This window comes from Podarcis tiliguerta (assembly GCF_965153285.1).
Source record: "Podarcis tiliguerta genome assembly, chromosome: 10".
NCBI lineage: Eukaryota > Metazoa > Chordata > Lepidosauria > Squamata > Lacertidae > Podarcis > Podarcis tiliguerta.
In genome coordinates this window covers 5514422-5528800 of record NC_139543.1, presented here as the reverse complement: position 1 = coordinate 5528800, position 14379 = coordinate 5514422, and the positions used below count along the sequence as shown (strand labels likewise).

The 14379-nt window shown below is 44.2% G+C and overlaps 1 protein-coding gene across 22 annotated transcripts in view; it reads right to left on the bottom strand.

Moving 5' to 3' along the window:
• MAGI2 (membrane associated guanylate kinase, WW and PDZ domain containing 2) overlaps positions 1 to 14379 on the bottom strand; it is a 598802-nt gene that overhangs the window by 205052 nt on the left and 379371 nt on the right. For all 22 annotated transcript variants that reach the window (XR_014502057.1, XR_014502058.1, XM_083399289.1 and 19 more), the window contains one exon: positions 8780 to 8859. Coding sequence is in view for 20 of the 22 variants with exons in the window: in XM_083399289.1 (XP_083255415.1) it covers positions 8780 to 8859 (80 nt within the window). In the remaining 2 variants the exon portion in view is untranslated. The remainder of the gene's footprint in view (positions 1 to 8779; positions 8860 to 14379) is intronic.

The following is a 14379-nucleotide window of genomic DNA, read 5'->3' as shown; positions in this document are numbered from 1 at the left end:
AGAAGGGTTGCTAAAGTGTGTGTGTTTGTAAATACTGGTTTAAAAAGGTGTCAGTTGTGTCCTAGTTTACTTGAGGTGCACTGAGAAGGCTAATACTTCAGAACTGCTTTGCACATTATGGAAAGAAGACTTTCTCTTTGTCCGTGTGCCTCCGAGGTAAATGCTTAAATTCATGAAGGAGAGGTATGTCTGAAAACATGTGGTTTCTGACAACAGCAAGGAGGCAGCTATCATTTTGACTGTTCGCATCAGGTGTTTGATAACAATCTATAGGATCCGGCCTGAGATGATTTTTAAAACAGGCCTTAAGTGTTTGTAATGGAAAAGAACTAGAAAAAAGGTGTGCTACATTTCTGCTGAGAAAATCCCCTGCCTAAACTGTATTTAATTTCCACTGTGGGTATAGTTGGGTCCTACTGTATTTCATTGTATTTTTCTGAAAACCTAATAAAAATATATTTTAAAAAATGTTTCATTGAGGTCAGTAAGCTTCTTTGGCTCAGATTTTTATATATTGGCATTGCAGAGTAATATTTTTTGCTGTTGATTATTTTCAGGTTGTAGTAAGTAGAACCTTCAGAATAACTCTTATGAAGATGAGGAACAAGCAGAATGCCACTAAAGGCCTGAGCTGTTTCTTTCCCCTTGATTTGACTAGGGTTTTGTGTTTGTGTGTGGCAGTTATATGCATTGAAATATTTTACTGCAGCTTCCTTATACTCCTGAGATTCACTTGCTAGGGCAAACTAGAAGCAGGACTCCCTGCCTTCTCTCCTTGATATTTATTCTAGTGCTCAGGTTGATTGAACGACAAAGCAAGATACTTAGCCTGGGCTGGCACTTCATTTATTCTCTCCAGGCCATCAGTTGATACAGGGGGGAAATACCAGGAAAAATCTTTCTGCGCTTACATCAACTACACTCAAAGTGCTAATGTGTTGTACCGCTACAAATGTCAAATACGTGATATCTAATCAAGGCCAGACTGGCTTATGTATAAGAAAAAGGTGGAATACACATAAATCTGATAATAAAAGCAGATAAAAATACATCGGGGGGAAATTCCGTTTTTCTGGACAGTCTGTCAAGGACCTCAAAGCAGTTGTCCTAAAACAGAGAATCTCTAGGAAAGAGCTGGATCATTAAGTGTCAAAAACTTATCCAAACGTGTAAATGAAGATTGAAACAGAGACCAGAGGCTTTTCTCCTTAAATGACTGAAAGAGCCTTTAAAATCCATCATGATCCAGTAGCATGTCTTAAGGCTCTTCCAGTCAGCATAGGAGAAAAACCCCGGGTCTCAGTTTCAACCCTTCATTTACACATTTAGATTACTCCATGTTAAATCTGTGAAATTTTGTATGGGGTATGTCCTATAAAATGCTGCCCTGTTGATGACAGAGTTATCCGTGAAGGGAAAATGGTGGGAATTATTGTGTTTGTGTGCATCTACTGAACATCTACGGGAGTTTAGGAAGCCACCCTGCTTCTATTGACCTTTTATGCTGAAAAAAGTGTGAGTGAAAGAGATGAACGGAGTAGATGAAGCTTTTCCTTGTTCACTACGTTTGTCCATACAAAAGGGGTTTCAGGCTGTGCTTAAAGATGGCAACCATAGGACTCAGAGGAAATGGAGTGGAATGGTGGGAGATAAATGCCACATATTGATTTGAATCAAGTACAACATTCTTAATTTGCAGGCTTGTAGGAGCCTATCTGGCATGAGGCTGAGATGGTAAAATACAAGGCAACAACCATGTTGATAAGAAGAAGGAAGTGTGGTCATGGACAGGCTGGAGCTCCAACACTAGACTGGAAAGATAAAGTGAGATGGATCATGGTGAGACACGGCAGGGCAGGTTTGAGGAAAAGGAAAGGTGAGGTGAAGTATGTACCGTATTTTTCGCCCTATAGGACGCACCGTCCCATAAGGCGCACCTAGTTTTTTGGGGGGGAAATAAAGGAAAAAAATTATTTCCCCCCCAGGCGCGGGGTTGGGGAAGCCCGAGCTTCCCCCGACCCCAGCCCCCAAACAGGCAGCTCTCTGCAAGCCGTGGGAGCCCAGTGCTGGCTCCCGCTGCTAGCGGAGAGGTCCGTGAAGCCTGGGCGCGCTGAGCTCAGCGCGCGCAGGCTTCGGCATGCAGGCACCTCTCCGCCAGCAGCGGGAGCGTTCCCGCTGCTAGCGGAGAGGTCCGCGAAGCCTGGGCGCGCTGAGCTCAGCGCGCGCAGGCTTCGGCATGCAGGCACCTCTCCGCCAGCAGCGGGAGCGTTCCCGCTGCTAGCGGAGAGGTCCGCGAAGCCTGGGCGCGCTGAGCTCAGCGCGCGCAGGCTTCGGCATGCAGGCACCTCTCCGCCAGCAGCGGGAGCGTTCCCGCTGCTAGCGGAGAGGTCCGCGAAGCCTGGGCGCGCTGAGCTCAGCGCGCGCAGGCTTCGGCATGCAGGCACCTCTCCGCCAGCAGCGGGAGCGTTCCCGCTGCTAGCGGAGAGGTCCGCGAAGCCTGGGCGCGCTGAGCTCAGCGCGCGCAGGCTTCCGCATGCAGGCACCTCTCCGCCAGCAGCGGGAGCGTTCCCGCTGCTAGCGGAGAGGTCCGCGAAGCCTGGGCGCGCTGAGCTCAGCGCGCGCAGGCTTCGGCATGCAGGCACCTCTCCGCCAGCAGCGGGAGCGCTCCCGCTGCTAGCGGGGAGGTCCGCGAAGCCTGGGCGCGCTGAGCTCAGCGCGCGCAGGCTTCGGCATGCAGGCACGTCTCCGCCAGCAGCGGGAGCGCTCCCGCTGCTAGCGGGGAGGTCCGCGAAGCCTGGGCGCGCTGAGCTCAGCGCGCGCAGGCTTCCGCATGCAGGCACCTCTCCGCCAGCAGCGGGAGCGCTCCCGCTGCTAGCGGAGAGGTCCGCGAAGCCTGGGCGCGCTGAGCTCAGCGCGCGCAGGCTTCCGCATGCAGGCACCTCTCCGCCAGCAGCGGGAGCGTTCCCGCTGCTAGCGGAGAGGTCCGCGAAGCCTGGGCGCGCTGAGCTCAGCGCGCGCAGGCTTCGGCATGCAGGCACCTCTCCGCCAGCAGCGGGAGCGTTCCCGCTGCTAGCGGAGAGGTCCGCGAAGCCTGGGCGCGCTGAGCTCAGCGCGCGCAGGCTTCCGCATGCAGGCACCTCTCCGCCAGCAGCGGGAGCGTTCCCGCTGCTAGCGGAGAGGTCCGCGAAGCCTGGGCGCGCTGAGCTCAGCGCGCGCAGGCTTCAGCATGCAGGCACCTCTCCGCCAGCAGCGGGAGCGCTCCTGCTGTTTGCGGAGAGGTCCGCGAAGCCTGCATTCGCCCCATAGGACGCACCCAGATTTCCCCTTCATTTTTGGAGGGGAAAAAGTGCGTCCTATAGGGCGAAAAATACGGTACAATGCAATGCACGTGAGGCAGAGCTGGTGTTGCTACTCAGTACAGCTGGTTGCTCAGACTGAGAAGAAGAAGAAGAAGAAGAAGAAGAAGAAGAAGAAGAAGAAGAAGAAGAAGAAGAATAGTAGTAGTAGTAGTAGTAGTAGTAGTTTGGATTTGATATCCCGCTTTATCACTACCCAAAGGAGTCTCAAAGCGGCTAACATTCTCCTTTCCCTTCCTCCCCTACAACAAACACTCTGTGAGGTGAGTGGGGCTGAGAGACTTCAAAGAAGTGTGACTGGCCCAAGGTCACCCAGCAGCTGCATGTGGAGGAGCGGAGACGCAAACCCAGTTCACCAGATTACGAGTCTACCGCTCCTAACCACTACACCACACTGGCTCTCCAGTGTGAGAGGCTAGGTTAGATGTTTTATAGAGCATGATGCTTCTTCACTAGGTTGATTGGCTGGCCATTAGTGAATATAAGGTGCCAAAGACCAGTTGCTGGTTTGAGATCCCTCTCAGATGGGCACAAATTTAGAGTTATTCCAAATGGCCAGTGTCCCCTTCCAGGCACCTCAATATAAGGGCTTAGTAACTACTATGGATGTGGCAAATTTTGTCAATAGAACTTTTGTTTGCATGCCTGCCAAATGACAATAGTCTTGCCAAGCAACTTATTTGGGCACTCATTCCAAAGCGAAAAATACAAAGAGAAGCCCACACATGAACAATACTGTTCTACCTCTGATTCCTGGAGAACAGAATCATGCAGTTTTTTCCTCACGAATAACACAACACTACTTCCTGGTTTTTATATGTCTCGGCAAAAGAGTAGAAATGCTAAACAAAAGGAATATATATTGGTTTCCCTTTTCATCGTAGAAATTAAGAAGCCCATTGGTCCCTTGCAACATAAAACATAGTGAAAGCCAAGCGAATGGGAACCTAGTGTCCATCTCCTGGGCCAAAGAAGAGAAAACAAAATAACCAAGGCTGTGATTTCTTCTTACAATAAATTTTGTGTGTTTAGTGTTGGCGTTCCATTATCTGATGATAAAATCCATAGCTACTGTGCCAGTTATGACAGCTGCACATGTATATTTCATAATCACAAAATTATCTAATGAGTATTAAACAAACACTCTATGCAGTATATTCTAACTGTGCATTACAATCTTTAGTCAATTGTTGTCCCAATAGCAATATATTTACGATCACACATACAAAGGCATACAGATACATACAAGGAACAAAATGTTGTCTGGTATAAATTCACAAAGCCCACCAATGACCCTTCAGGTTTTTTGGCTTAATTGTCAGCGAAAACCATCTTTTTATTGCACTATGAAGCATGCCACTCCCATTCCACTAGTGAGTAAGGTTCAAAGAGCTTTTGTGAAATATTCCTAGAAGAGATGGAGTAATAAAAATTCAGATTGGCTTGGACACAACGTCAAGAATAGGATCATAAAAGCCTTCTACGTTAAACCTCTCATGCATCGTGGCATTTAGAAGGCATGTTTTGGAGCAGGGGTCAGCAAGGTTCATCTTGCCTGGGCTGGATCGGCCCCGCAGAGATCCCTCCATGGACCGGATCGTGTTCGCGTATGAGTGCCTGTGATTTTCAGTGTCTGCACATGTGCAGACATGATTTTTGGCACCACGGAAGCGAGTCGTCGCATTGCGCTGGTTTAGCGCAGCGCACGAGTGGGTATCTCGGTTCAGGGGCTGGTCAAACGACCTCTGTGGGCTGCTTCCGGCCCATGGGCCTTAGCTTGCTGACCCGTTTTGGAGGATAAAAAACAGAATTGAATTAGGGTTCACTTACTTTGTGTTCTACTCAAGATTAGGAAAATAATTTGTCAGGGATTCAAAACTATGTGTGGCCTGAGGTATATTGCCATTTAGTCTTCATACCGTCACACCAAATTCCATTGTACATTAATGAACATAGAAATGTGCTCATGGGAAGAATATGGGGCTCCTGAAGCTACAGTGATGTACCCCACCTTGCAACCTGCTGTAAGTGACAGGCAGTCTGGGGAGGATGTCATCAAGGGGGAGCAATGCCACCCAGACAAGTTGCTTATGTTCAGCATGGAAGGATTAATGTACAAGGAGCCACTGTTTTTATTTAAGAAAGCTGACGTGGGGGGGGGGGGACCTCTGCCCATGAAATGCACTTTGTCTATGCCTCCACCCTCAATTCCTCCGGTGTACAAACTGCTTGGGCAGACGAGCTATACATCTCCAAAGTGGCAAGGGAGAAATGACAGAGAAGGGAGGCGGCAACCACCTCATTCAGGATAATGTGGAAACAAAGCAAATGATAACAATAGCAAAAAATGAAACTACCTGGCATATTCTATAACTTAGGCATGTTTGGTCCCTAAATCCATGTTTTGAATGAAATCATTTGGCTTTCATTGTTTTCCACTCAGTTTATTATTTATCAAGAAAGCAAATTAAAAAACAAAAATCTCTACTGTTTATTTCAAGCTTATCTTATTTTCTCATTTATCTTGTGAATATACTATTCTCCCCGCCCCCAGCACAAACTTAGGTTAAAATAGCTTAAGAGGATGGTAAAGGTAAAGGTACCCCTGCCCGTACGGGCCAGTCTTGACAGACTCTAGGGTTGTGCGCCCATCTCACTCAAGAGGCCGGGGGCCAGCGCTGTCCGGAGACACTTCCGGGTCACGTGGCCAGCGTGACAAAGCTGCTCTGGCGAGCCAGAGCTGCACACGGAAACGCCGTTTACCTTCCCGCTAGTAAGCGGTCCCTATTTATCTACTTGCACCCGAGAGTGCTTTCGAACTGCTAGGTTGGCAGGCGCTGGGACCGAACAGCGGGAGCGCACCCCGCCGCGGGGATTCGAACCGCCGACCTTTCGATCGGCAAGCCCTAGGCACTGAGGCTTTTACCCACAGCGCCACCCGCGTCCCTTAAGAGGATGAGCACCCCTTAAAGGAAGAACTTTCTGGTGGTGGTAAGAGCTGTTCAACAGTGGAATGGACTCCTTCATTGGAAATTTTTATGCAGAGGCTGGATGGCCAACTGCCATAGACGATGTAGTGGAGCTTTCTGCATTGCAGGGGGGTGGAATAGATGACCCTTGGGGTCCCGTTATCCCTAAGCATTAGCCATTCTCTCTGAGGCTACTAGGACACCTAGAGGACACCAGTTTGGAGAAGGGCAAAAAAGGCACAGAAAAGGAATGTTAGGGTCCAGTGTGGAGCATGGTTTCTCCATAAATCTGCTCCATCATCTTTCCACATTTATTTGTGAATCTCTTAAAATCTGCACAAAAGTACAGATCTAAATAAGTATGATTAAATTTTCTCTCAAAATATGCATTTTAAAATGTATTTTGCTACATTCTTGAGGTGAAAATGATGTAGGAATAGGCAGGAACTGCAAATGCCTGTGGATAGCTAAGTACCAATTTTCACAGATTTCAGGTCTCGGTCGCACAGGTCATCACTTTAAGAAGGACCTTGTTGGATCAGATATATGTTGGAACTGGCTGAAATTGGGGTGGGTTTCCCCCCAATATTCTTAGAGTGGAAGTGAAATTCTCCAACAGTTTCACTCCGAAAACTCTCTTCTGATAAATTTTGTTTTGTTGGATGAAACTGTAGAAGGATGAAGAGAAGAAGACTGGAAGAAGTAAAGACCAACCCCATTTGCTCCCTTCAACCATTTTAGAATAATAACATTAAACAATGCTAAAACCAGATCGACAGATGCACTCAAAATTCAGAAAAGGTGAAACTGGGGTGGCCATTTCACCAAATATTCTCCAGGAAATGGCTGAACAGTTCTGAAGCTCCAAAAACATTTCTCTCAAAAATCTATCAGAAAATTGCTTTCTGGGGGGAAAATGGGCCCAAGTTTACTTTTTGAATCACCTTATTAGCAACGAGACTGGTGGTTATGGCAACACTCTCCAGAGCACCAGATGTTCCTTAGACTGGAGCATCTCATCAAATTTAAGAAGCATATATTAGCTGCTGTTTAAGGAGCACAGAAATTTGAGGGAATTCCAAAGAGAAACCCGAAAAAGAAAAAGAAAAAGAAAAAGCAGGTTTGGAACACACAACTTATGATGAAAAGCTGCAAGAGCTCACTTTATTTAAATCAGGATGGAGTTACATTATTTTGTTTTAGTTTTTTTTAAAAAATGATAAAAATTAACATTTTCTACATTATAGTTCACAACATCAATGTTAATCTGCCACCTCATGATGACTTTCTTCACATAAAATTACAGTGAAAATTCACCTTCAGAGAACATAAATGCTTGGGTGAGTGATGTGCTGTTTCAAATATCTAACAGGTTGTCATAAAGAAGACACAAAGCAAGTGTTAATTACAGCTCTCGAAGGCAGGATAAGAAACAACAGATACAAATGGAAGTCGAAAAGATAAGTTCTCCGGGGAAATCTGGATATGTTCTTCTCCTTAGTATTTAAACAGAAAATGGATTAGTACCTCTGGGGAATTTTTCCAGCCTGGGGGTTTTCAGGTTCTGACTGATTCTATAATTCTAAGGTTGTAGCCAGCTACTTTAAAGAAAGGACTGCTTCACACGAAATTCCTGATCCTGGTACCCTAAATATAATTATAGATGATAGCTTAAAAAAAAATCTCAGCAGTTATTTTTAGCACTTAAAATGGCTTGACCAACCTAATTTGCATGCACATTGCTTGTACTGGAAAACCTGGGAAAATGGGTCGCTTATGAAGATAAACAGATCTGTATTATTTACTTGGTAACAGTCGTTAGTCCTGACAAATACACTAATCACCATGGTTTTACTAACACAGTCATATAGAGGACAATAGTTAAATAATTGTTCACTGTTGTACACCATTCCAAGGGGCTAAAAATATCCTTCTAACCGAAGAAACAACGGATCTGACATCCCTCCCCTCCTCTCATTCCTCTCCCTCCCGCTAAGTAAACGTTGGTTTATTTAAACTGCCCACTACTTAACTGGCACAGAACTGCCCCTTTGCAAAGCAAATCACATCATAATATGCATACACCATCTCTGTCACAATAGCTTTCGGCACTGTGTGTTTTACACATTTAAAAGCTTGGGATCTAAGCACACTCTGCAGATCCAGATAAGAGAAAAGGCAGCCCAAGAGTCAAATATGTTACAAATTACACCCCCCCCCTTACACACACACACACTTGTTATTGTCGATATCAACTTCAGAACAGATATTACATAGAAGAGAAAGAGAAATACATGGTACCTTAAGAACTGAGGAACACACACAACTACAGCAGTAATTAAATGCCTTTCCCCCCTCATTCCTTAAATACTTTCTACAATCTACAGTACAAGCAAATAAAAGTCATTTCTCCCTCTTTCTTTTAGCAGCAACAATGAAAACTTAATAGCCTACCATTTTCTTTGCACTCTTCGGGAGGTTTAGCCTTTTTCGCAAGTCGTGGATCCAGCCATGATGTTGTCTTTGTGTTATGGCTGAAAAGAAACGAGATCACCCTGATCAGACACATGCTGAACGGAACCAAGTTTATTCCTTCCGATACAGGGGGGGAGGGGGGGAGAGGTTGGTGCAAAATTGCAATCAATATACTTGATTTGCTTACTGGTCTCAGTAGACTTGAAGGAGGTGTAAGAGAAATTGTGGAAGGCAACCTCTGAATTTGGCAGCCGAAACTCCCTGTCCTCAAAGCAGCTATTTTTATTAAAATCAACCAGAATGTTGCCAAGTTAGCCTAATTGAAAATGCAAAACTCATCTAGGGCAAAAGGAATGTGCAGGAGTCTCCAGCTGAAAGGGGGTGCAACCCACAGTCTTCTATTCCCATTTGCTGGAGTTTGAGTTTAAAATTTATTTTAGACCTCAAGGATTCGTAAATATAGGACGATTATTTCTCAGCAGCCATACTTTGGAATAAGATGCAAACTGAAGTGTGCCTTAGTGTAGTCTCCGTTTTCTAACAGGATGATTAATGATGCTTTGATGAACCAACTGTTATCTATTCCATATCTAATTCCGCTCCCATGATAAAAGTACATTTTGCAGAACTGGAAGTAATAATGTGGCTCATTCTACAAAGCCCAGCATAGCCTTTTAAAAAGAAAGAATTTGACTAAGCTGGTAAAATACTGTTTACAAAGAGAACAGTTTCCCAAATGAATGGATATTTAGAATAGCTAAGGAGCTACATAACAAGATTTTTGAAAAATGCTTATCCTTTTTTTTTTTACAGCCAAGTGAATTTGTAGTGTGATAGCAATATAAGGACCGTAAACCAGAAAGGAGAAATTAATATTAGTTCCATATTTTAAAGGAATTTAAATTCTTCTTATAAATACTCTCATCTCATTACTCCTCCTCTTTCTTGCACACTGTCAGTCCTTTGTAATGCATGTTTTATTTATTAAACACATCCTGGGAGGCTGTTCACTTTGTACTGTTTAGTTTACATATTGCTGAATTATTAAGGTTTTTATTTATGTAGCATTCACCGACTAATTTAGAAATGCATGTAAGCCCTTTGTTATAAAGGGTAGTGCTGATGGGGAAAAGATATCAATGCCCTGTGAAAATCCAGATGCATTGCTCCTATTGATTTATACTCACGACTCGACTGGTGGGACAGCCTAGATGCAAATGGTGGTGCCCTGAGTTTTAAGTCTGGCTGCTTTACTCGGAGATAAGTAGTTAATTCTGCAATGTATATGCTGCTTAATACCGTAACATTTAAGCAATGTACAGTAAGGTTCCTATATAGTTCAAATTAAACCTGGAATTATAAAACTTACTTAAAATGCCCGATGAAATTAAAAACAGTTGTCACCAGGTCTTGAAGAGACCATGGAGAGGCAACAAGATGGTCCCTCGCAGCCGCCACTCAGAACAAGAGCCGGCTCATCCTCCTCCCAAGCTTGGTGACGGTGTCACTGGCGTGTGAAATAGGGACATTCTGGGATCAAATCAGAAGCTGGGTTGGCTTTTGTAATTGTGGGGCTGTCCCTGGAAAATAGGGACACTTGGAGGGTATGTATTTTATTTATTTGTTGAATTTATATACCGCCCTATACCTGGAGGTCTCGGGGTGGTTGTACCTATAAAAAACCCACAGTGCTGTGTGATTTTCTTCTTCTGCCCCTTGGCTGAAGAAAGCAAGCCATTCACTCTGCTGCGAAGAGCATGAGTATTTATAACCCTGGAGCCTCCACTCCTCTGAACTCATAGTACCCCCTTGCATTCAACTTCCCAGACTGTGCTTTTAAAGCTTAACCTTCACCAACCCAAAACTTCAATTACAGCGAACTTTTGAAATAAGGAAACCAAGAATTATTTTCTAAACGTCACCTTCTGCTCACCCACTCATTCAAGGCATTTGTGCCACTCATGCACTCATTCAAGGCGATCCATTCAAGGCATTCATTGAAGGCAAATTATCACTGGCAGAGAGGATGGAGTGGAAGGATACAAGAAGAGTACCCAGAAAGAGATGATTATTTCAGTGCCATTAACTTTTTATTTCCTAGCTGGCTACTGTTCGGTCAGCCAAGAATCCAGCTGACCTCATCACTGGGGGGGGGGGGGAGAGCTTCCAGTGAAACCCAACTCTTTATAATCTCCTATAGCTTGTGTACTAAATTCACTAATTAGTTTGGAAGGAATCTCTCTACAGCTGGAATAGGGAACCTATGGGCCACAGTGAAAGCTCATCCAGCATGATTCATGTGGGGCCCCTCTTATGAGGGGGCTCTTCCAATTCAGATTGATTATATACCAGCATCCAATAACACACTTTCTGACCAGAGATGAAACATTATTATGATAGGAGGAAACTGAATTACATTTGAAGTAAATGAATTCAGAACGCATAAATTATTAAATTAACACCTTTTTCAAAGAAAATTCACGTCTTCAACTAAAAACTATCATAAATGATGCATTTAACAAAACGATTGCATATAATTTAATATTTTGAATCCATTGGGACTCAAAAACTGCACACCCTGCGAACCTCTATGGCCACACACCAGCACATTTGCACGGCCACAATGCAAGGATTTCTGACTGTGGCTTCCCAGCCAATTGTGAGCCATGCCTCGCTTTTTATGCAGTCTCAGCTGCTTTAGGGTAGAGGTGGTTTGCCCAGATCAGAGGGAGAGAAAGCTGAAAGGGCCACATGGATCTGCCACCACATACAATGAAAGTGTGGTTCTTTTTTTTTTTTTTTAAGAGGGGATGGCAGAAGGATGGAGGGAAGAGTGAGAGACATGGTGTGGCAGGAAGAGAGAAAAGCCAGCAGTCAGCACTGGTTTATCTATTATTTGCTCTAAAGGACTGTGGGTCAGCAACCCTTTATAGAATGCAGTTCCTTCCTTAAGTCCTTTCTTTAATATACAACGTGCATTTGCAAACCTTGCTAGACAGATTTTCCAAAAAGCAATGAAAACTCACTCTCCCACAGCAGCTGCTTAGTAGCAAGATGACATAATTTGCTTTCCAACTAATTATTGCTGTATATGTGGAAAGGCTGATGACAGGAGCAGGAAGGTATAAATGCGCCAGAGCCTGTTTGCGGAGGGTCTCACAGACCAAACCATTGCAAGTAGAGGACTACCCACGAAGAGAAAAGGGGTGCAAGGGCTGGAAGGAAGAACAGAAGCTTCACAGAGAATTATACCATGCCAAAGGTTAGATGGGTGAGAAATCTGCCTCCTGGTTAAATAAGAAGACTACAAAAAAGAGTAGGAGGGGCCACAGAGGAGTTTGCACCCCACTAGTAATGGAAAGTATTCTCTCTGAAGTCCCTGCTTAGGCTGTAAATATATAAAGCAGCATTTCCCAGCCCCATTGTTTGGAGGGACTGAATTAATAAAACAAGTTTATGGCAGGGACTCGATTTATGTTTTAGACTGGTTAGATGACCCAACTTTGATGCTCACAACTTTTAAAAATAATGATAGTAGGTGCCTGACCAGGTGGAGCAGGAACAAGTGCTTTCAAGATACAGAAAACCAAGCCTCAGACATGCTAGAACGTCTAAAGCAGAGATGCCAGGATGGTGGGAGTTGAACAACATCTGGCACGATGGGGGAGGGGGGGAGAGAGACAGGCTCCTCGTCCCTTGTTCGAAGTGTTAGAATTTTCCTGCTGAATACAAACCCCAATCCAGCTTTCTAATTGTGAGGAGACTATATATGAAAGAAACCATTTTACGTTAGGTTCTGAATATTCTGTAGGATGCTTACAACCAGGAAGTCAGGGAGTTTCTTAACACAATCTGCCTGGCATACCTCAGCTCAGAGACCGCCTTGCCTGCTCACCATGATACCACTGAACCGTCTTCTAGTCAGAAATAACTACCTTATAGCCATAGCTTTTTGAACACTTAGGGAGCCACTGAGGCTGAAAAGATGCCGCCAAGTGTCACAACAAGAAATCGTCTGAAGTCCTGAGGGACAGTGATTCTTGACCAACAGGGTTAGTTGTCACTGTGATACAGCTATAATAGGGTAATGACCAGTTAATTATGAACCCACTAATCTAATGGTAATGTACTGGCTGAAAAGCCCTGGGCAATTCACTTTGCTTATGAAATATGGGTAGCATTCAAGACCTCTACTGTACAGCCTTCACTACCAATGAGGGTTGAAAATTGTGAGCTGCTAATAATGACAAACATTTCTTCCAAATGTTGTGTTCAAATAATGACTTCAGTTTGGTGGAAAGGGAAGCAAAAGCTTTATTACATACGTAATTTACAATGCACCACGAGATTAGACTATTACAATTACTAAAACCAATTCAAAACAAATGCTTGCTTAGATGGCTAATGAGTGGGTCTGCAAATGTAAACAATTACAAACACTCAATATGCATTAGAGAAGAAATCACTTAGAAGTGATGGATACTTCAAGCAATAGCAAAAACAGAACAGAGTTGAGAGAATAAAAGAAAAAAAGGAGATTGGAACTCTCGGCAAAAGAGGGTAAAAATAATCACTCTTCTGAATGACAGAAAATCTCTACCTCATAAGAATCCAAGCTTTAGTTAGTGTCCACTGTGGGCATGTTTTAAGGCTTTTTATGTGGACAGTATGGCTATAGAACACCTAGCAGAGACAGTGGCTGTCATGGGTTTCTGTTATTCACCCAATATTGATACTGGATAAAATTAAGATGTTGAGCAATCATTATTCACAATCTCTTCCCTACAGCTCCCCTTGTGATTTAGGGCCAAACCACGTGTTACATTAACTATTGTTCTTCAAGTTTAGACATTACAGGCTGAGGGAGCTGTAGTTAAGATAAAGCTGATCTCTTCCTCTGGTGCATAAAGAGGAGGAGAGGGGGAAAGGGAATGCACACTACTGTAGGCTTGTTCATGTTACAGGAAACCATAATTTAGTTTGGTATTAAAGAGATCAAATCCCAGTTTTGAACAGACACTTCCTGTGTGTTCTTGGGACAACCACATGAGGATTATTGAAGCTATAATGCATTTATTTCAGTGAGACTAATATGCACACAGATGAGCACTGGATTGTGGCCAGGTGCATAAATAGAAGCTCCATCCCAACGTGAATGGCAAGAAGGCCAATAACAACATGGAGCTGCTGAAGGTGTTTTGTAAAGAGGGGAAATATCAGGCTCATCTTGCAGCTACTCTGTTGTCATTTTGGGAATGCCAGGCAAATTAAAGTAGCAGCAGATTAGCTGCAACTTCAGTTGCTGGTGCTGTGTACTGGCAAGAACCCTTTGCCCCTGCCCAGCTGCTAGGCCCAAAGTGCAGCAGGGGACAATGGGGAGAACAGCAGGTGGGGAAAGACTGTGGCGGTGGGTGGGAGAATAGCAGCAAATTGACTCAAAAAGGTAAACATTAAAAGAGGCTGGTATTGGTGGCAGCACAAGCATGGCATTTCAACCGACTATTATTTAGATAAATAAATATTATTTATTTATGATATAATATCTGATATCATATTTGTTACTTAGCAGTCTGGTGGGC